Source organism: Ostrinia nubilalis, chromosome 8, assembly GCF_963855985.1.
Source record: "Ostrinia nubilalis chromosome 8, ilOstNubi1.1, whole genome shotgun sequence".
Lineage (NCBI taxonomy): Eukaryota > Metazoa > Arthropoda > Insecta > Lepidoptera > Crambidae > Ostrinia > Ostrinia nubilalis.
The window spans coordinates 5472723-5493573 of NC_087095.1; the positions used below are offsets into that span (position 1 = coordinate 5472723).

The 20851-nt window shown below is 34.4% G+C and overlaps 2 protein-coding genes across 6 annotated transcripts in view; both read left to right on the forward strand.

The window, feature by feature from the left end:
* The first annotated feature begins 1118 nt into the window (after positions 1–1118).
* Positions 1119–6321, forward strand: LOC135073799 (thiamin pyrophosphokinase 1). Of its 4 annotated transcripts, none has more exons than XM_063967978.1 (7): positions 1119–1262; positions 1499–1694; positions 1771–1958; positions 4152–4238; positions 4552–4831; positions 5074–5193; positions 5936–6321. In XM_063967978.1, the coding sequence occupies exons 1-7, from the start codon at positions 1248–1250 to the stop codon at positions 5941–5943; spliced, it is 894 nt and encodes a 297-aa protein (XP_063824048.1). In that variant the 5' UTR covers positions 1119–1247; the 3' UTR covers positions 5944–6321. The 4 variants fall into 4 exon arrangements, with proteins under 4 accessions (XP_063824048.1, XP_063824050.1, XP_063824051.1 ...); XM_063967980.1 differs by having other exon boundaries at positions 1771–1934; XM_063967981.1 differs by having other exon boundaries at positions 1532–1694.
* An 8763-nt stretch (positions 6322–15084) lies between these two features.
* LOC135073809 (V-type proton ATPase 116 kDa subunit a1) overlaps positions 15085–20851 on the forward strand; it is a 41337-nt gene continuing 35570 nt past the window's right edge. Inside the window, exon 1 of one of the 2 annotated variants that reach the window (XM_063968006.1) lies at positions 15085–15193. The gene's annotated coding sequence lies outside the window, so the exon portion shown is untranslated. Of the gene's footprint in view, positions 15194–15505; positions 15646–20851 lie in introns of those variants that run through there. The other variant, XM_063968007.1, reaches the window with a different exon arrangement.

The following is a 20851-nucleotide window of genomic DNA, read 5'->3' on the forward strand; positions in this document are numbered from 1 at the left end:
ACAATTCCGACCATATACAAAAGCCCCTTTAGACATCAATATAACACTTGGAAAAAATGTACAATTAGAATCAGTAGAAACTTTTAATTTATTAGGACTACACATAGACACAAACATTAAATGGAAAACGCACATAGATCAAATAAGAACCAAAATATCAAAATTTACATACGCCCTATTTGAAATAAAACACAGCACAAACACAGAAACAGCACTAACAGCGTATTACGCTTATGCATACTCCTGGCTTAAATATGGAATAATGCTATGGGGCAACAGCGTTAATGCCAATGACTTATTTCTATTGCAGAAAAAGTGTATAAGAATCATAGCCCAAATAGATAACACACAGAGTTGCAAACCTTATTTCATAAAATACAAAATAATGACCCTAACAGCAATATATATCCATGACCTATGCTCATTTGTTTATAGAAATACACATTTATTCAAAAAAATGCAAGACACACATAACGTTAATACTCGACACAAAGAAAAGCTATGCCTCCCATACTCCAGAATAAAAATGTTAAATACCAGCCCATATTACATGGCCATCAAGTTATTTAATAAACTACCACAAGAAATAAAAAATGAACAAAAGTACACAATATTCAATAAAAAGTTGAAACAATACTTAATAAATAAATGTTACTATAAATTAGATGAATATTTAAATAATAAATAAAATAATAATACAGGACTGATTTTGTGATAAAACTAATACACTAACGTAAACTGAATAACTTTTAATGGCGCTCTGGACTGTAAATAAATACTTAAAATATAATATTATACTTACCTACCTACAAAATAAATAATTATATAGCATGCATGCAGCTCTCCAAAAAATTTGCAATACCTAAACTAGGTTACTAAGTTTTAAGCACTGTATTTAGTTATAAGACCTTATGTACCTACACTTAGTGAGCAAATAAATGAATATGAATATGAATATGAACTTTATATTGCTTGCTTAACTTTAGTTTAGTTAACTTTGACTTTTGACCTTGACGGGCTGCCCGTGGGCCATGATACGACCACTATAATTTTTGATTGTGGTAACAACACTTATTGTCAATGTCAGCTGACTCCATGTGACATGTGTCAAACTAACCTTGCAAAACAGTTTGCCAAAATTGCCGAAAGAAAGTTTGCTAAAAAGTTTAATTAAACGTTGTAAATATTAGAAACCAGTAAATTACTGTAAAATTGTAGCTGCGTTTACTGATTTCATAAATAATACAATGTTAAATAATAGGGTTAGTATATTCACCGACAAGTTATTGTATACCTACGTTGATTTTAATATTTACCTTATTTACTTACTTTTTGAGAGTTGTTATTGTGCGAAAAATAGTACAAAGTTCACATTAATGTCGTGAATTAATATAGTGTTCGATAATCGAGTGTCATTGGGTTCGTTTCTTGCTAAAATTACAAATTACGCCCCCTTTCTTTCTCACGAGATTCTAGTTGTATAAAAACTATTTTGTAGGTGGGAATGATATTTAATGTCTTGTATATGCAGCTCAACAACTGTGGGACTTCTTGTAACTTACTTAGATGTTGGAAATGGGACGTTACACAATTGATTACAAGATCCCTTCAAACGAAGGCCAAATATGCAATTGTAATATTGAACAGACCAATATCACAGAAACAAGAATTCATCACAAATCTATGGAATAATGGTAAGTTGCTCTAACTATGATAAATTCACAATTTTATATAAAAGCTTTTCTTTCTGACACTAAATATTCTTTCCAGCACTAGTAAGAATGACTGTTGACGGTGGAACAACAAGATGGGACAAATTTCTCAAGGAACTACCTGAAAATGTACAAAGCACAATGAAATACCCAGATTTGATAACTGGAGATTTTGACTCCATCGGCCAGGATATTCTACAGAAATATAAAAAAAGTTGTAAGGTTAAATCCTCTACCAATCTAAATGTAGGTAGTTTCAAAGTAAATGATAATAAACCACCAAAGGGGCTTGTATTTTAAGTATACAGGGTGTCCCAAAAACAATGGATAACCCTGTAACCATCGATAGGCCTCGCCATGGTCTCCCTAACGTCCAATTTTGACCCCAGTAAAAATATCACCGTTTTCAAGATTTTTAAGTTTTTGTGCATTTTTAGAAAATTGCCACCTGCGATTACTTTTTCTCATGCCATTTCTACAAATGAGGTTACTTTTCAATCTAGTTTTTTTCCTTATCACAAGGGATAGTTGGGCTATCAAAAAAAAAAGATTAAAGTTCAACAAACTAGTTTACAAGTATGAAAATTTTAAGAAATTGCAGAGAAGAAGGAAAAATTAATTCATTGTCTTGCACTTTTGATCAGCCATCGTGTAAAAAAAATGTAGGAAGACCATCGTGCCCATTACCTTAAAAACTTCCTTGGTTAATTAAGATTCTAAAAAGGTATCACAAGCCTATGTATTCTGTATTATTTTTATCTTATGGCTACTTGAATAGCAACTACTATGAAAACTGCAAAAATGAGTTTTTCTCGTAATAGTTAAACTAGGACTGAATAGTGGCATTAAATACAAATGGATAATTTTTAGCGTAGGAATTTTAATAAAGCAACATTTTATCATCATCATGATCATCATTTCAGCCATAGGACGTCCACTGGTGAACATAGGCTTGTACCCCAATGATTTTCATAATGACGGCTTGGTAGCGGCCTGCATCCAGCACCTTCCTGCTTACCTTTATAAGGTCGTCGGTCCACTTTGTAGGTGGACGTCCTACGATGCGCTTTCCGGTACGTAGCCTCCACTTTAACCATGTTGCCCCATTGGGCGTCCGTTCTGCGTTTTTGCGATTACTTAATTTTTGTTTTAAACTTTATAAATGTGCCTATAGACAGATACGCGTGATAATACACGGCTCGGCAACGTGGATTTTTTGGACAGCGTGCTATGGAAGGGGCTATGCTCGGGTTTCTTTACGAAACCGTATGAGAAATTAGGAGATCCGTAAACGAACTAAAGTCGCTGACATAGCCCGACGGATCAGCAAGCTGAAGTGGCAATGGGCAGGGCACAGTAGTTTGCAAAACTGAGGCAGCAGGGTTAAAGTGGAGGCTACGTACCGGAAAGCGCATCGTAGGACGTCCACCTACAAAGTGGACCGACGACCTCATAAAGGTAAGCAGGAAGGTGCTGGATGCAGGCCGCTACCAAGCGGTCATTATGAAAATCATTGGGGTACAGGCCTATGTTCAGCAGTGGACGTCCTATGGCTAAAATGATGATGATGATCATGATAAAATGTTGCTTTATTAAAATTCCTACGCTAAAAATTATCCACTTGTATTTAATGCCACTATGCAGTCCTAGTTTAACTATTACGAGAAAAACTCATTCTTGCAGTTTTCATAGTAGTTGCTATTCAAGTAGCCATAAGATAAAAATAATACAGAATACATAGGCTTGTGATACCTTTTTAGAATTTCAATTAACCAAGGAAGTTTTTAAGGTAATGGGCACGATGGTCTTCCTACATTTTTTTTACACGATGGCTGATCAAAAGTGCAAGACAATGAATTAATTTTTCCTTCTTCTCTGCAATTTCTTAAAATTTTCATACTTGTAAACTAGTTTGTTGAACTTTAATATTTTCTTTTGATAACCCAACTATCCCTTGTGATAAGGAAAAAAACTAGATTGAAAAGTAACCTCATTTGTAGAAATGGCATGAGAAAAAGTAATCGCAGGTGGCAATTTTCTAAAAATGCACAAAAACTTAAAAATCTTGAAAACGGTGATATTTTTACTGGGGTCAAAATTGGACGTTAGGGAGACCATGGCGAGGCCTATCGATGGTTACAGGGTTATCCATTGTTTTTGGGACACCCTGTATATTTTACCACATTTTGCGAGAAAGACAGGGAACAAAACTTTTGTAATTTTTTATTCTACAAGTCTTTTCTTCTGCATGCATCTCATATTCATACAATCATGGGATCATTATAATAAGAAGACATAATATTCCACGTATTAAAAATAGTAATACCACCAGTAACATTGTAATTTTTACTCATGCATCTGTGCATAATCATCATGTTTTTAAATAATTATTTATGTCAATATTGATAACCTTTGATATTTACTCAAGTTTCTTCGCAGGTGATACACACACCAGACCAAGATTACACGGACTTTACCAAAGCATTGATAGAACTATGTAAACATTGCCAACAAATTGATATGGAGGTATGATAATAAGTATCATTTTAATCTTTTATTAAAAGTGACTGAGTTTCTTGTGCTGCTTCTTCTCAGCACTGGCCCATTTATTGTCCTGAGTTGTCCTGAGGTAGGGTTAATACTGGGACGTGTAAAAGTGCTTTCTAAAAGTTTATTTGCAAAAATAAATGAGTTTTGTTTATTTTTTCATGGGCTAACAATACTTAATTATTTTTTGATATCATTCCTAATAAAAAAAATCCTAATTATTTATAATTTTACAATGCAAAATGAAATTTAATATTTTACATTAATTAATGCATTTTTTGTTTGTTTTCAGATTGACCATGTTTTAACTATCTGTCAGAGTTCTGGAAGACTAGATCAGATTTTAGGGAACATTCAAACACTATTTCTGGCCACAGAAAAGGCCTTGCTTAGTCCTAACACAAGGGTTTACATAATAACAGACGATGCAGTCTCCTGGCTCTTGTGTCCTGGGGAGCACATAATAAGCATCCCTGAACAGACAAGATTCCATAAAAGGGCTTGGTGCTCATTAGTTCCTATTGGAGAGACTTGTAGTTATGTAACAACTACTGGATTGAAATGGAATTTAGGTTGGTAAAATATTTTTATAGCTGCTTTCTTAAACAAAATTTATATTAAATCAATAATGAACTTTTGCTATCAATTTTGAGGACAGATACAAAGAAATTTTAGATTTTTGAAGATTTTTCTTTAATGACCCTTTTTGGAGGTGGCCTTTTTTGGCAGTTCCTTTTACTTAAGCTACCATTTTTTGGTTAGCCTATTCACCTTATCTGAATAATGAACCATGGAAATGTATTTTTATTTCTAGTTAATCAACCCCTAAGATTTGGCGAGGTAGTGAGCACGTCAAACACTTTCGACGGGTCAGAAACTGTGACAGTCAAGTGCAGCAACACAGTGCTTTGGTCAATGCGAGTTCCTAGTTTATGTAAGTTTTAAACCTAAATTATAATCGCTAGCACGTCAAACTACGATGAGATATTTTACAATAAATACCTAAATCAAAAACTTGGATTTTAGTCTTAAGCCTAGGCGTAGACCACCGACTTTTAGTTAGCTGATAGTTGGACCCGATTCTAATTTGTATGAAGAATCGGCCGATACCAAATCGTTGTAATGTGCGCACTTTCATACATCTCCATATTGATTAACCCTTTAACTGGTAGAGAAAAATATTTTTCATTAGTTTTGTACCTTATATTTCCTCAATAAGGTTCAAAATATGGTGGCAACAATTCTGCCACTACCAGGTAAAGGTTTAACAGCCCGAACCAACTGTCGGCCAACTAAAAGTCGGTGGTCTGCGCCTAGGCTAAATTAGACCTTAGATATACTGTAACTTTTTGCAGCGACCAAACGCGCGTCTAAAATTCTCAATTTATAAAAACGCGATTGAATAGAGATTCATGCATTTCTAAAAGCAGCTTTTAGAAACGCATGTGCGTAAAGTTAAACGATTTGCGACTATATCGATGCTGTAAGTAGCGCATTACTATCGCGGATCACCGCTAAGATTCGCATTGTATACCTAAAGGGTCTTATAGTGAGCAACCACTATAGGCTAGGCACACTGTTTACTAAATTACAACTTAAAATGCAATATTTGAATAGAATTTGCTGCATTAAGAAAATTAGAGAATATTATAACTTATGGTACACAATTGTTTCAGGTCCATAAAATGGTGATAAATTAAAATAAGGTAGCAAATGTATGACGAGATCTTAAAGAAATAGACACCAAACGTAATAACATAGACTAAGTAATTTCGTTATTAACTTAATAAATTCTTTATCCAAAGTTAGTTACTGACACTTATAATTCTAGTAATTTTTCAAATGTTACAATTTTAATTGGATCAGAAATGTTATTTGTAAACTGACCGAAAATGTTAGTTTAATGTAAGGGCCAATTTTTCCCATGTTATGTTCTATCACCACACGTAGGTAGGTAAATCATTTTTGGCGGTTTTTCATTTTAATGCCATTCGCCACAGAGTCGAAAGACACGTCGTTTCGTCCAAACTCCTGTAAAGTTGCTAAAAATGTCTTGCGTGGTGGTAGAACTTTCTGACTGCGTAGATACGTAAATGTGGGTAGCGCATTTTCTTACATAACTTTTCAATTCCTATCATTGGAGGTCCGAAAATATTTCTCATACAATTTGATACCATAATGATCATTCTTCATAAAAAATTTAAAACCTACATATTTAAAAACATAATCATTGATATTCATAATATCACTAATCATACACTTAGTTTTTACTACTATTTGTTTTCATATATTTTTCTATACTAATGATCGAAACTCATAATCATTCGAATAAATAACTATAATATTCATAAATGTGATGTATCCTAATATTTGTTTTCATAAATTTATTACTCATAAGTGTATTTATCCATATTATTGAAAATCATATCTATATTCGTATTAAATCGTATTTTAAAATTCAATTAATTTGAAATGGTCCAAAACAGGCAATATTTTGTGCCACAAAACTAACGTGACAGAAACGAATCGCTGCAAAACCGATTCCACGTAGTCTTGTCTGCCCTACCCCTAGAGTGTAATTTAAAAGCCGGAGGCGCAGAGGGAGGGCAGCCCTCGCCCGCTGTAACGAGGCTCAGGCGCCCGGGTGAGCTGGAGCGGCTGAGGCTGGTCGCCGAGGCGCCAAAGGCGCCGATGGCGATCCAAAAAGCCGAAGCTGCGGAAGCAAGCGTGGGCGCCTGAGCCTCGTTACGCAAGGGCGGAAGGGCTGCACATCCCGCAGCGCCGGAGACGAGGAGATACCAATGCATGCTGCATGCTTGCTTTCATGCTGCATGCTCTGCATGCTTATCTACTCTATTAAATAATATATGATTTTTTTAAAGATACGAGTGGTAGCGCATTTTCTTACATAACTTTTCAATTCCTATCATTGGAGGTCCGAAAATATTTCTCATACAATTTGATACCATAATGATCATTCTTCATAAAAAATTTAAAACCTACATATTTAAAAACATAATCATTGATATTCATAATATCACTAATCATACACTTAGTTTTTACTAATATTTATTTTCATATATTTTTTTATACTAATGATCGAAACTCATAATCATTCGAATAAATAACTATAATATTCATAAATGTGATGTATCCTAATATTTGTTTTCATAAATTTATTACTCATAAGTGTATTTATCCATATTATTGAAAATCATGTCTATATTCGTATTAAATCGTATTTTAACATTAAATTAATTTGAAATGGTCCAAAACAGGCAATATTTTGTGCCACAAAACTAACGTGACAGAAACGAATCGCTGCAAAACCGACTCCACGTAGTCTTGTCTGCCCTACCCCTAGAGTGTAATTTAAAAGCCGGAGGCGCAGAGGGAGGGCAGCCCTCGCCCACGACTTCCGCAGCTTCGGCTTTTTGGATCGCCATAGGCGCCTTCGGCGCCTCGGCGACCAGCCTCAGCCGCTCCAGCTCACCCGGGCGCCTGAGCCTCGTTACGCAAGGGCGGAAGGGCTGCACATCCCGCAGCGCCGGAGACGAGGAGATACCAATGCATGCTGCATGCTTGCTTTCATGCTGCATGCTCTGCATGCTTATCTACTCTATTAAATTATATATGATTTTTTTAAAGATACGAGTATGTCTGTTATAAAGTAAATTATTCTGAACAACAACATTATGAGTTGAAGTATGTTCTTAGTAACAAGATTATTAATTAAAACAATATGATCAATGAATGTTATGAAGAAAAAAGATCTGAAAATAAAAATTATGTATTTTAAATGGTTCTTGGTAGTAACAGTATTGATAAAAAAATTATGATTACTAACTGTTATGAGCTCCGATGGTAGTAATAAAAATGTATGAATAAAAAAAGTATGAAAAATAAAATTATGAAGAGAGATTATTATGAACACAAATCGGTAGTAAGACAAAGAATAGGATTTAGAATTTTATGTGAGCCAATATAGAACCGATACGAGTATGTCTGTTATAAAGTAAATTATTCTGAACAACAACATTTATGAGTTGAAGTATGTTCTTAGTAACAACATTATTAATTATATTGGCTCACATAAAATTCTAAATCCTATTCTTTGTCTTACTACCGATTTGTGTTCATAATAATCTCTCTTCATAATTTTATTTTTCATACTTTTTTTATTTATACATTTTTATTACTACCAACGGAGCTCATAACAGTTAGTAATCATAATTTTTTTATCAATACTGTTACTGCCAAGAACCATTCAAAATACATAATTTTTATTTTCAGATCTTTTTTCTTCATAACATTCATTGATCATATTGTTTTAATTAATAATGTTGTTACTAAGAACATACTTCAACTCATAATGTTGTTGTTCAGAATAATTTACTTTATAACAGACATACCTACTCGTATCTTTAAAAAAATCATATACAGAGTGTTAGGTAAATGGGTATATGAGCCGACACTAGCCCATGTTAACATGGGCATATAAATGGTGTGGTGAAGTCAGAAAATTGATATCTTCATTTTAATTATTTTAATTTTCATACAAAATAAATTTTATAAAATCCGATTTGTATGAAAATTAAAATAATTAAAATGAAGATATCAATTTTCTGACTTCACCATACCATTTATATGCCTTTGTTAACATGGGTTAGTGTCGGCTCATATACCCATTTACCTAACACCCTGTATAATTTTTTTTTTTTTTTTTTTTTAATGTGATAGGGGGCAAACGAGCAGACGGATCACCTGATGGTAAGCAATTGCCGTCGCCCATGTACACCCGCAACATCAGTGAACTCACAAGTGCGCTGCCAACCTTTTAAATCCCATTCCCCCCCAATTGGGCCTCCGGTATTAATTAATTAAGTAAATAAGCATGCAGAGCATGCAGCATGAAAGCAAGCATGCAACATGCATTGGTATCTCCTCGTCTCCGTCGCTGTGGGACGCGGACGAGGGCTGCCCTCCCTCCGCGCCTCCGGCTTTTAAATTACACTCTAGGGGTAGGGCAGACAAGACTACGTGGAATCGGTTTTGCAGCGATTCGTTTCTGTCACGTTAGTTTTGTGGCACAAAATATTGCCTGTTTTGGACCATTTCATATTAATTTAATGTTAAAATACGATTTAATACGAATAAAGACATCATGATTTAATTTTCAATAATATGGATAAATACGGATTACTAATGTTTGGCCAAAAAACGTTTCCCAAATTATCACATCGCAAACAACGTTTCGCAAATTTTTATTTGGCAAATTCTCATTTGGCAAAACAATAATAATAAATTAATTTTCATATTTCATTCTTTTTATCGAAATTTCCAAATGATTCATTAAACAATAGAGGTGATTCTAGCGCTCGGCGGCCGCTGCCGCGGCACGCTTCGCTCGCCTTCGCGCGTTAAGGGTCACTGTTCTAACCTAACCTAACCTACTATTTTCTGCGATACCTACTTTCTGCAACCATACTATTTTCTGCAATCTCTTTGTTTTACATAAAATTCTTGTGAAAACCATGATCATCTGCCTTATGCTTTGATTTGTGGGTAACGATGGGTAAGTATGTGAAGTGTCAATTTGACCAAACAAATTATTTGGGATATAATATTTGGCAAAATAAAACATTTGCTATATAAACATTTGCCAAGTAAAATTTTGCCAAATGATAATTTGACCAAATGAATTAGTTGCGAAAAGTACAGTTGCTAAAAGTTCATTTGGGAAATGAAACTTTGGCGATAAGTTGTTTGCGAAGTGAAATTTGGCGAAAAGTATTTTGGCCAAACGGAAGGATACCGATAAATACACTTATAAGTAATAAATTTATGAAAACAAATATTAGGATACATCACATTTATGAATGTTATAGTTATTTATTCGAATGATTATGAGTTTCGATCATTAGTATAGAAAAATATATGAAAACAAATATTAGTAAAAACTAAGTGTATGATTAGTGATATTATGAATATCAATGATTATGTTTTTAAATATGTAGGTTTTAAATTTTTTATGAAGAATGATCATTATGGTGTCAAATTGTATGAGAAATATTTTCGGACCTCCAATGATAGGAATTGAAAAGTTATGTAAGAAAATGCGCTACCAGAACCGTAAATGTGATGTACTTATTGAGTTGTGTTTAGTTGTTATTTACCTAAGTACCAGCCATATTTTTTGTTATATTATTTTTTACAATAGGACTTATGCCATGTTTGTAGTAAAAATAGATATTTTTTCTAGATTGATTCTTTAGCTCTCGGGATTACACGCATTGAAAAATTGTATTTGTTTAAATTACAATTTCTGTGCTCGTACAAATTATTTAATTTTCATGGCTTTTTCTGATCCTAAGGGCCTTATCACTCTAACGATTTGTGCGTCGGTTAATTAATGTTTTTGTTCTGTAAGACCATTCCTAATTTCGAATTAATCGTTACCGCTCCTATCTCCATGTCGAGTGATTTGTTATCACTTATCAATGATAATTGCCTTGTTAATTGCTAATCGAACACGGGTTTGACATAAATATGTCATCTTTTAATGATTATTATGTATCTAGAATCAAGATCTATCGGTTTTTATTTAGCTACTGTTAAGGACTAAAGACATCACATCATAGTCCAAAATACTATATTGTGTGATCTATTTTATGTGACAGATGATATTGTAGACTAGATAGACGAATTACCTACTTTTGGATAGTAAAATATAGTTCGCGATAAGTTTGCCGCTGGCGATATGACGTCACTCGAAGGAAAGCGTCTATATAGTCCAGTCATTATAGTAAGTTCACCTCGGAATTCGAGATACCCAGCTGTAAGTCTGTAAATACGTGTATATTGACACCCTAAAAGTTGTCTCAAAACCTACATATGGTAGGGTGTAAGCAACTATTAAATTTCAAGGTCAACGGTCACAAAAATCGTTTTTTTGCGCTTTTTTTAGAAATATCTCATTTCCTGTGGGTTTTTTGCTATTTGTATTTATTATCAATATTGTAGAATACTAAATTCTCTACAAATTTTGTTTAAAAACTTTTTTTATACGGTGAACCGTTTTCGAGATAGAGGGCGGAGAGCGCGCGGTCACTGCATCACTTCAGGTCTACTTAAGCGGTTTAGATTTTTCATACAAAAGGATTTTCCCGCTAATTCCTGTGGGAATTTCGGGAATTCCTTGTTGTAACTAAGCTTTGAGTTTACTAAGGTACCTACATGCCAAATTTCAAGCGTCTAACTTCCGTTAAGCGTTTAGATTTTTCATACAAAAGGATTTTCCCGCTAATTCCTGTTCCCGTGGGAATTCCTAAGTATACTATAACCTGCCCAGGTGTATGAAGAATAATTGTACCAAGTTTCGTTAAAATCCGTAGAGTAGTTTTTGTTTCTATAAGGATCATACAGACGGACAGAATTCTATACATGAAATATATTTTCAAAATAACTATCAGGGGGTGATTAGTGATCGATACTGATGCCAAAAATGCAATCAGTAAATTTTTGTCTGTCTGTCTGTCCGTCTGTATGTTCCTTATAGAAACAAAAACTACTCGACGGATTTTAACGAAACTTGGTACAATTATTCTTCATACACCTGGGCAGGTTATAGTTTACTTAGGAATTCCCACGGGAACAGGAATTAGCGGGAAAGTCCTTTTGTATGAAAAATCTAAACGCTTAACGGAAGTTAGACGCTTGAAATTTGGCATGTAGGTATCTTAGTAAACTTAAAGCTTATTTACAACAAGTAATTACCGAAATTCCCACGGGAATTAGCGGGAAAATCCTTTTGTATGAAAAACCTAAACCGCTTAAGTTGACCTGAAGTGATGCAGTGACCGCGCGCTCTCCGCCCTCTATCTCGAAAACGGTTCACCGTATAAAAAATTTTTTTAAACAAAATTTGTAGAGAATTTAGTATTCTACAATATTGATAATAAATACAAATAGCAAAAAACCCATAGGAAATGAGATATTTCCAAAAAAAGCGCAAAAAACCGATTTTTGTGACCTTTGACCTTAAAATTTAATAGTTGCTTACACCTAGGGCATGCAATTCGGATATCCGGATATCCATATTATTCGGATATTCGCCACATTTATTATTCGAATAGCATCTATGTAATTATTCGGTCTTTTCGAACAATACGAATACGCTTTTCTTATTAAAAAATTGTAAAAATATCTGACCGCAAACTTATTAATAAAACTTAAAACTGCAGGCAAGAAGTTAGCGGTAAGGTTAGATTATGGACAAGTGCGCGCAATCGCAGATATCCCTTCAAGTGCCAACCAATATTCGCGAAAAAGGTTAAAGTGCCAGGCATATGGTTTCCAATGGTGCTAGTGTTATGGTGTAGTTATCTCCTGTGGTACTGAGATTTTTTGTTTGTAGTAAATCAGCAGGAGTCCAGTGACTCAGTTGCCCTCAGTGGGCATCCGGTTTCTCAACTGTCCTAAAATCTACTAAGGATACTCCTGCCTGACACAAGCTCTTTGCAGTCTGCTGAATAGGAAGCCTTCAATGATCAGGAGTTGTTGGACTGATGACTTTGGATGATTTGAAAGTTTATCCTTGTAGCGGAGTGTGTGGCTCTTTATTTCCTCACTGACTGTGGGCAATGGCAAGTCCTGATAGATGAGCCTGTTGCTGATATACCACGGCATTTGGTAAATCAAACGTACGGCTTTTGTCTAAGTGCTCGATTATGTCGAGATTGGAGTTGGCAGCTGTTCCCCACAGCTGTATCCCGTAGGTCCAGATAGGTTTAAGATAGTTTTGTAGACCATCATTTTACTACTGGTGTTCAGCTGTGACTGGACTCCGACAAGCCACATCATGTTTTTTAGTTTGGCATCTAGTTGCTTCCTCTTTGTCCATATTATATGCTTTCTCCAGGTTAGCCTGCAGTCCAAGTGCAAGCCCAGATACCTAACGTCCTGAGCGGCTCAGCCTGAGGTATTTGGATACCATTAAGTTTAACAGGTGGGCAGGAGTTTCTTCTGAGAGTGAAGGTTACGTGAACATGCACAGATTTGAGTGAGAGTGAGGCCGTCACTGGATCGTCATGTGTTGCCATTGTTACATTGTCGTCAGCAAAGGTTCCTGTGAATGTATTTGCAGTTGTTGGCAGGTCAGCGGTAAACAATAGGTACAGCACGGGCCCCAAAACACTACCCTGGGGTATACCGGACGTTATGTTGCATAGGGCAGAACCAGAGTCTCCAGATCTGACTCCAAAGCATATGTCTTTCAAATACGACCTAAGTATTTCGTAGAACGGACATGGGAGGTTCTGTTTAAGTTTGTACAAGAGCCCTTTATGCCAGACCTTGTCGAAGGCTTGACTTATGTCCAAGAACGCAGCTGAGCAGTATCGTTTCTTTTCTAGTTCTTCAGAGACGATGTTTATGGTTCTGTGGACCTGTTCAGTTGTGGAGTGTCTTTCCCGGAAACCAAATTGATGTTCAGGTATCAGATCACCAATGTGGGGCTTCATTCGTTTGAACAGTATTTTTTCGAATACCTTCAATAGCAGCCTTTTTTTTAAAAGTAGTTATTGAAGTTAGATGATAGTATTAAGCAAATTGATCCTTATTAAAATGATTATAGACAAAAAAGTGTTTCTTTTAATTTACATTATATTGAAAATAGCAGTATTCGAAAAATTCGTTTTATTCGAAGTATTCGAATACCATAAAATTTAGTATTCGAAATATTCGAATACCAATATCGAACGAATAATGCATGCCCTACTTACACCCTACCATATGTAGGTTTTGAGACAACTTTTAGGGTGTCAATATACAAGTATTTACAGACTTACAGCTGGGTATCTCTAATTCCGAGATTCTTACCTAATTTAAGCTTAAATGACTGGACTAATAACTATAGAAAACTATAATGCAAATATTTTTTATTTATTAATATTGATAAAAAATGTGTATTTGCGTAAAATAAGACACTTAATTGAAAGAAAGAAAGAAAAAATGTTTATTCAGTATCAAATTGCGTTTAATCACTAACTAAAACGGGTAGTATATATTATTGCTTTGATTCCCGAATGATTTTCATAAATGGTTATGCTTTTTTATCTTTATATTAATTAATTTTGGGTACAGGATATCGTTTTTAATAAAATTGGACATAATAGTTATATTTTTGCTGTTTGTATGCTTTGCAACAAAATGCTCTCTTAAACTTAAAGCCTACATTTTCCCTTAACTATCTTCCTAGTGATGTTTATAAGGTGAGTTACAACATTTACATTCTATTTATGAAATAATTATATTTGTCCTTTAAAACAAAAATGTTTATGAGCGATTAAATATAATTCATTGATAAATAAGGCGCTGGATTGGAACCATGCAATAAAAATATTTTAAAGTTTATATTGTGAGATTATTCTTAAGATTTTCTTTATTTCTTATTACATGATGTTACTCTTCCATTGTTAGTGATGAAAACGTATTGTAGCAGACTGAGAATTTCATTATCACAGATATCACTATGATATTATCTGAGGATAAGTAAACAAGTTGAAGATTGAATAATCTGCTATTATCACGGTCGAAAAGTATCTTTGTTGTTTTAATTTTCATAACCGACCTTTGTTATTTATGGAAATGCCAGCATTTGCATGTAAAAGCTTGCAACTTTGTAACTTGGATAGGGTGGAATCATTCAACTTTAAACTTTTGTAGGCGTCCGATTGCAGCAGATATTGTGATGGGGGCGCGTGTGTGTTTACATAACGATGGGCCGGAGGCTGCGCCGGCGGCGGCAGTGCTGCCAACCGCACGGCGAAATCACGAGATAGCTGTCATCTTCCTTATCATCAGCTGATACGGAATCGCCGCTCGTTTCAACCAGTCGCCCGTCGTTATTGTTTGAAGACTGCAATATTCTTCACGTGAGTAATTTTATATTTTAAACAACTTTCTTTTAATAATTTCTTTTTTTTTTCTACGTTGTTGAATATTTTGGGAAAGTAAATTTTGTTGATAATTTAATAATAATTTTACTTTGGACAGTGTTTGCACGCAATTATAAATACAGTGCCAATTAACGGTTCTCTTCAAACTTGAATCTATCTTGCGGGTTTTAAGTGAAAAAAAGTAGTAGGTAGTGGAATAAACGCTTCAATAAACACTGTAATGATCACATCACGAAGTCAGGCGCGGTCACATGCTCGGTGGGACCAACATGACCAATTGGAAGTCAGTTAGTTCGCGCGCGTGCGACGCGCCAAACGTGTTCCGTGCGAGTTTAAACCCAACGCAGGTATCATTGGTGCGTTCACGGACGTCATTGTGTTCACTAATTAGACCCAATCCCCAAAGAATAAGGTCCATTTCCGCTCACGTGAGTACTACAATCATTAATTGCAGCGTGCAGCGATAGCGTATATGCTACACGATACTGACTCGAGTTGAATTCGACGCATGCCTATGATTTTAAGTAATGCGTTTGGAGAAATTCGTTACATCTCTTAGGAGTTAATGACTAGTTAATTTCTCATTAAAGGAGAATTTATTTTAATGCTTCACGTCTCAGATTAACCACAATATTACGCTTTAATATGACTTTTAAAAAAGTTTACGATGGCAAAACCATTTGTGCATACTCTTCATTATATTTTATTTCATCTAGTGTTCGTTTTGTTTTTATCCATATCACATTACCTTCTTAATTAAATTACTAAAAGCCGTAGAGTTTGTTAAGAATTAAGATTACTTTTGGGTTCCCAATACTAACATTACCTGCCCTATAATTACCTGCCTACTTTACAAGTAAAAATAAAGACTTAAATTTATTATATTTCAATAGGTAATACTTATGTTGCATTAGTAAGATTTGCTGTAATACTTGCGTGTCTTTCTGTCATAACAAGACGCAAAATAATTTTCATTTTCCTCTCTGGATTTTGATTCAATAAATTACCGTCATAATGAGGTACATATTTACCTAAAGTAAATCATCATTACTTATTGTAATGCTATTAATTTGATGACTAATAATAATAATAGCATACAATTGAGTACGTCCATAAGGTTGCCCATGTATTGAAATAGTTTTAGAATAGTTCATAACATTTGAGATATTTTTCCTGAAGAAATATTAATTTCCATGGTAATTTTGACAGCGCCTTCTCCTCTAAATCAACATTAGGTACCTACCTATCATCAGTTCTATCACACTTACGTTCGTGCTCCTTTTTAGATATTCCGATCTTTGAACTACTTACATACAAGATAACTTTTATCTAAGCAATGAATAGCCATTTCCACATTTTTTGTATAAAAACTGTAAATAACAAATCTAAGACATAATAAAATATTTTACTAGTTTCTAAAGTCTTATTGAATACGGCCCGGGACATTGGCAAAATCGGGATATAAATAGTCACTTCGTTATTATTTAAGACGGATTTTTTTTAACGCAACGATTTAATATTCCAAATAAAAAATGTCCCAAAGGCAACCTCGTGACTAAAAAATAATGTTTACCCGCCAGCTCAACTTCCAAAGCCTTATCAGCAAGAGTGCAACAAACCTCAACAGTTTAGGAATCTTATCGCAAATATTTTTAACTCGATTTAGATTCGTCTTCATTTACATAACTATCAACGTGCCTATACGTTAAGCATGCACCTGCTTACATTCCAAATTAGACATGGAAACATACCGGCTCTGGAAAATTTTGGAAAGTTTAATAAAAGTTAAGACAACAGACTAAAAATTTCCGCCTGACTTATGTAAACACCATCCATCAAATTCGAGTATGATTTAGCAGGTTTATAATAATGTTGAAGTATGTAGTAGACTTCACTAGTCGCTGTTAATATACTTTATTGTTTTTAATTGTAATAAGCTAATAAATTAAATGAAAATTATAAGCAATAAACAGTTGAGCTTTTAACGGGTAATAAATCATTCATCAACAAATATTATAAATATCTGTAATTGATTTTATCACGCTTGAATATGCTCGATACTTGCTAAGGTTGACTACTCACGGACAGATTGTAACCGAGACCGACCTACCGTTGCGTAGTAGTACAGCCACATAACATAGAAAGAGGTTCAGTAAGTACAACTGCATACTGAACTGCATCTTCTGTTATTGGGATTTTTGCATTCAAAAGATGCATAATCAAACATAACAGTGTACTAAGGCGAGAGTACAGTGTATCTTTCATTGAGCAAGACAACGCTGAGCATAGTATTCAGCAGAATACAGAAATACATGCAGCGTGCAATCAATTACAATACAATGCAGTCTCTGAAGAATTCAGAAATCCTTTAACATCAACAGCAGTCGGTTTCTGGCTAACGATTTATTATACCTTTTTCATGTACAACATATATTACGAGTACAGATTATGATTGTCAAACACTTTTCAATCCCCCTGTGTGTGGCGGCCCTTAGCCGTTCAATCATTCAGAGATAAAGACCTTCCGTCCTCGAGATAGGTCCCTTTAACCTTCACATCAAGTGCTCAAATATCTGACAAGTTCACACTGATAGATGCTTATCTGTCGGTTAACAGAAACCTGCAGATAGTAAGTTGATTTATTAAGGCCCGATTCGACCAAACTTTTATCCGAGAATAACTCAGTACTGGCACATTGGCAGTTTCAGTATGGGAAATATGTCAAAACTGAATATTTAATCTGAGATTAATAATTACTCTTGTTTGGTCGAATCTACTCTTAACCTTCATATGTAATAGTGTAACTTAAATGTAAGAGAATTAGACAAAGATTTAAAACCAATAAAAAAATAAGTACCTACTAACGGATCCTTCCATTAACTTCCAAAGAAAATAAATATTAGTCCTGTACGCGGATGACAAATATTTAGGTAAAAGACTAAAATAATAATTTTTATTACTCATTTGGTTCGTGACCATAGAGTTTGCGCACGTATTGCCTACGTAACTGTGGATTCATTTATGTACTATGAACAAGTACACATAAAGTACATTGCATACCTATGCATGTGGTATTATAGGTAGTACCTAATAACTTTGTAATATGGCCGGGTTTGTAATATCAAGAACTGCATACATAATTGAAAGGAAAGTGCGAATTTCTCAAGTCAAGAAGTTTCATTAGTTTTTCCCCGTGTAATTAAGGGACTGCGCTCAGTGTAGGAAGCCTATCCATTAGATAGGGTTGTCGAGTAACTTTTCACTTCTACTTTTATTAATTAGAATTTAGAAATGCATAAACTTAAGTTAACTATTGGACTGAAAAAGCTTTTCACGTGTTACGGGAACAATATAAATGTAGTACTACCAATGAAGTTACAGGAAATATGTAACTGTAGTCAAACCTCTTTTAACTTTGGTTTCGTCACTGGTAGTTTAATATTTAAAATTAGTTTTCTTCAGATAAGAATGCCTGTTAGTAAATACAAACTCACACATTAAATAGCACTTAACACTTATTATGTAGGATTTAAGTGCTTTAAAATTATGAACGTCACTGATTGTTGTAAGTGCCTACTTGACGTCAAGTGGTTTTAGAAAAAAGCCAACCAGCGTGACTTACAGTCATATTGAAAAACTAATTTCATTTTTATGAAGCCAACAATTGACTGTAGCATGTATTTAATTCATTATTAATTTTACTAATAATTATTTATTATTTCAGTATAAAAAGTCAAAATAGTTCAACATAATAAATTATAGCTCTCGAATTGGTTTATATCCAAGTGTAACATATTGTTAAAGTACAATTTTATACGACTCTACATTTGTATTGCAATATCACACGTATTACAACATAATAAAGACCACAGTGTATAGGTTTATATACCTACCGTCATCCATACTTCAATATTCAATATGAAAACATTTTGTGAGTAATGGCCTGAGAAGTTTGTGGAGTGACTAATGAACGTGCGCGTACGCATTTAAAATAAATATCAAAGCGGCTGATTATTTTAAAGCAAGACTGGTGTTTGCTTAGTATATTCTTAAGCTGGTTACATACGATGAAGATAATTCAAAAGTACCTACATATGTATTAGGTATTGATTTAAAGACCACTATGCCTATAGGTCTCAAATGACCATTTTTTTTTAAATATTGATCAATCACCATAAATCGTCTTTAATCAATCAATTACCTATGTACTATCCATAGGAAAGTCTAAGGTAATATTTTGCACTTGTTTGAAGAATGTATTTTAAGTGTACACTTATGTTATTCTGGCAAAGACAGCGAGTCTTTGCATTAACTTCTCCATATTACATTTATCTCGACGTTTACTAAACTTCCGGCTTTATTTTCAACAGTGTGCGTCAGCTTTTATGTTTGAATACATACATAGGTAACATCATATTGATAGATAGTAAATCTTGATTACATATTTGCACCTTTATTTGCTTTTAAATGACAATATTTGGGGCGTGCAAAGACCTCATTCCGGTTCTATGACACACTCATAAAGCATATTGTACTTTCAATAAATGTCTGCAAAACACATTTCAGCTGTATTTATTTACTAATAATAATTTCAGTTAAAAAAAGTACTTAGTAAAAAAATATAACATTATAAGTACAATAGAAACCAAACGTCAACTTATTGCTATTCTAAATATCAATAATAATGATGACTAGAAGTATTTAACTGTAAGTTAGGTACAATTTAAAACGATAGTCATTCTACAAAAAGTAATAGGTAAAGTTAATTTACGTTCACATTATTTGTAGTCCAGTAGAATTAGCTTTTAAATCGGAAATAATTCCTACAAAAGATTTTATTGCTTTAATGGCTTCATTGGTTGCCCATTAAGACTCTCCTAAGTTTTCGACTTCGACGGAGTTGTGCTTAAGTGGTGGGGGCCCCCGAAAGGGGCGCTTTTTCGGTTTTCCAGTTATACCGCGTAAAGGACTTACCCTATCGAAAAGTGGTCTTCCTGATGGTTGAAGGGCATTTAATTCTGCATTAAATAAGACCAAATTCATATGTTTTGAACAAACTGTTCTCGTGCAAATGTTCGGCAAAGTAGAAAATATGTGTATAATTAATGACCCTCTCCACGTCCAATGGCTCGTTACCCGCAGGCTTCCAAGTCTTGAAAAGGAGCGGCTTAACCAGTGTAACCCTATCAAGGCATACGAGCTGGATTCGCCGATCCTTGTTCGTCCCAGCCGTTCCTTAACTGCGGTTGCTGCACCTCTTCCTGGCACTCACCTGAACGACTCTGTGTTACCTACTGTGGCTGCCCCTCTTCCTTGTATCCTCCTGCACGACTACGTTGCCTAGCCGTATGCCTGGTCTAAGGTTTGACGCCAAAAATCAACAACAACAATTAGTTCATATTAAAACGCTGAAGAGTTTTTTGATTGTTTGTTTGAACGCGCTAATCTCAAGAATTACTAGTTTGATTGAAATAATATTTTTTGTGTTGAATAGCTCATAAATTGAGGAAGGCTATAGGATATATACAATCACTCTACGACTAATAGAGCCGAAGCAGTAAAGAAAAATGTTGCAAGCACGGAAAATAGTATTTAAACTATTTTCACGCGTGCGAAGTTGATTTTGTGGCGTCG

Coding starts and splice junctions, on each gene's coding strand:
- LOC135073799 (XM_063967978.1), top strand. Junction 1,959..4,151: donor AATCCTCTACCAATCTAAAT/GTAGGTAGTTTC, acceptor GTTTCTTCGCAG/GTGATACACACACCAGACCA. Junction 4,239..4,551: donor GCCAACAAATTGATATGGAG/GTATGATAATAA, acceptor GTTTGTTTTCAG/ATTGACCATGTTTTAACTAT.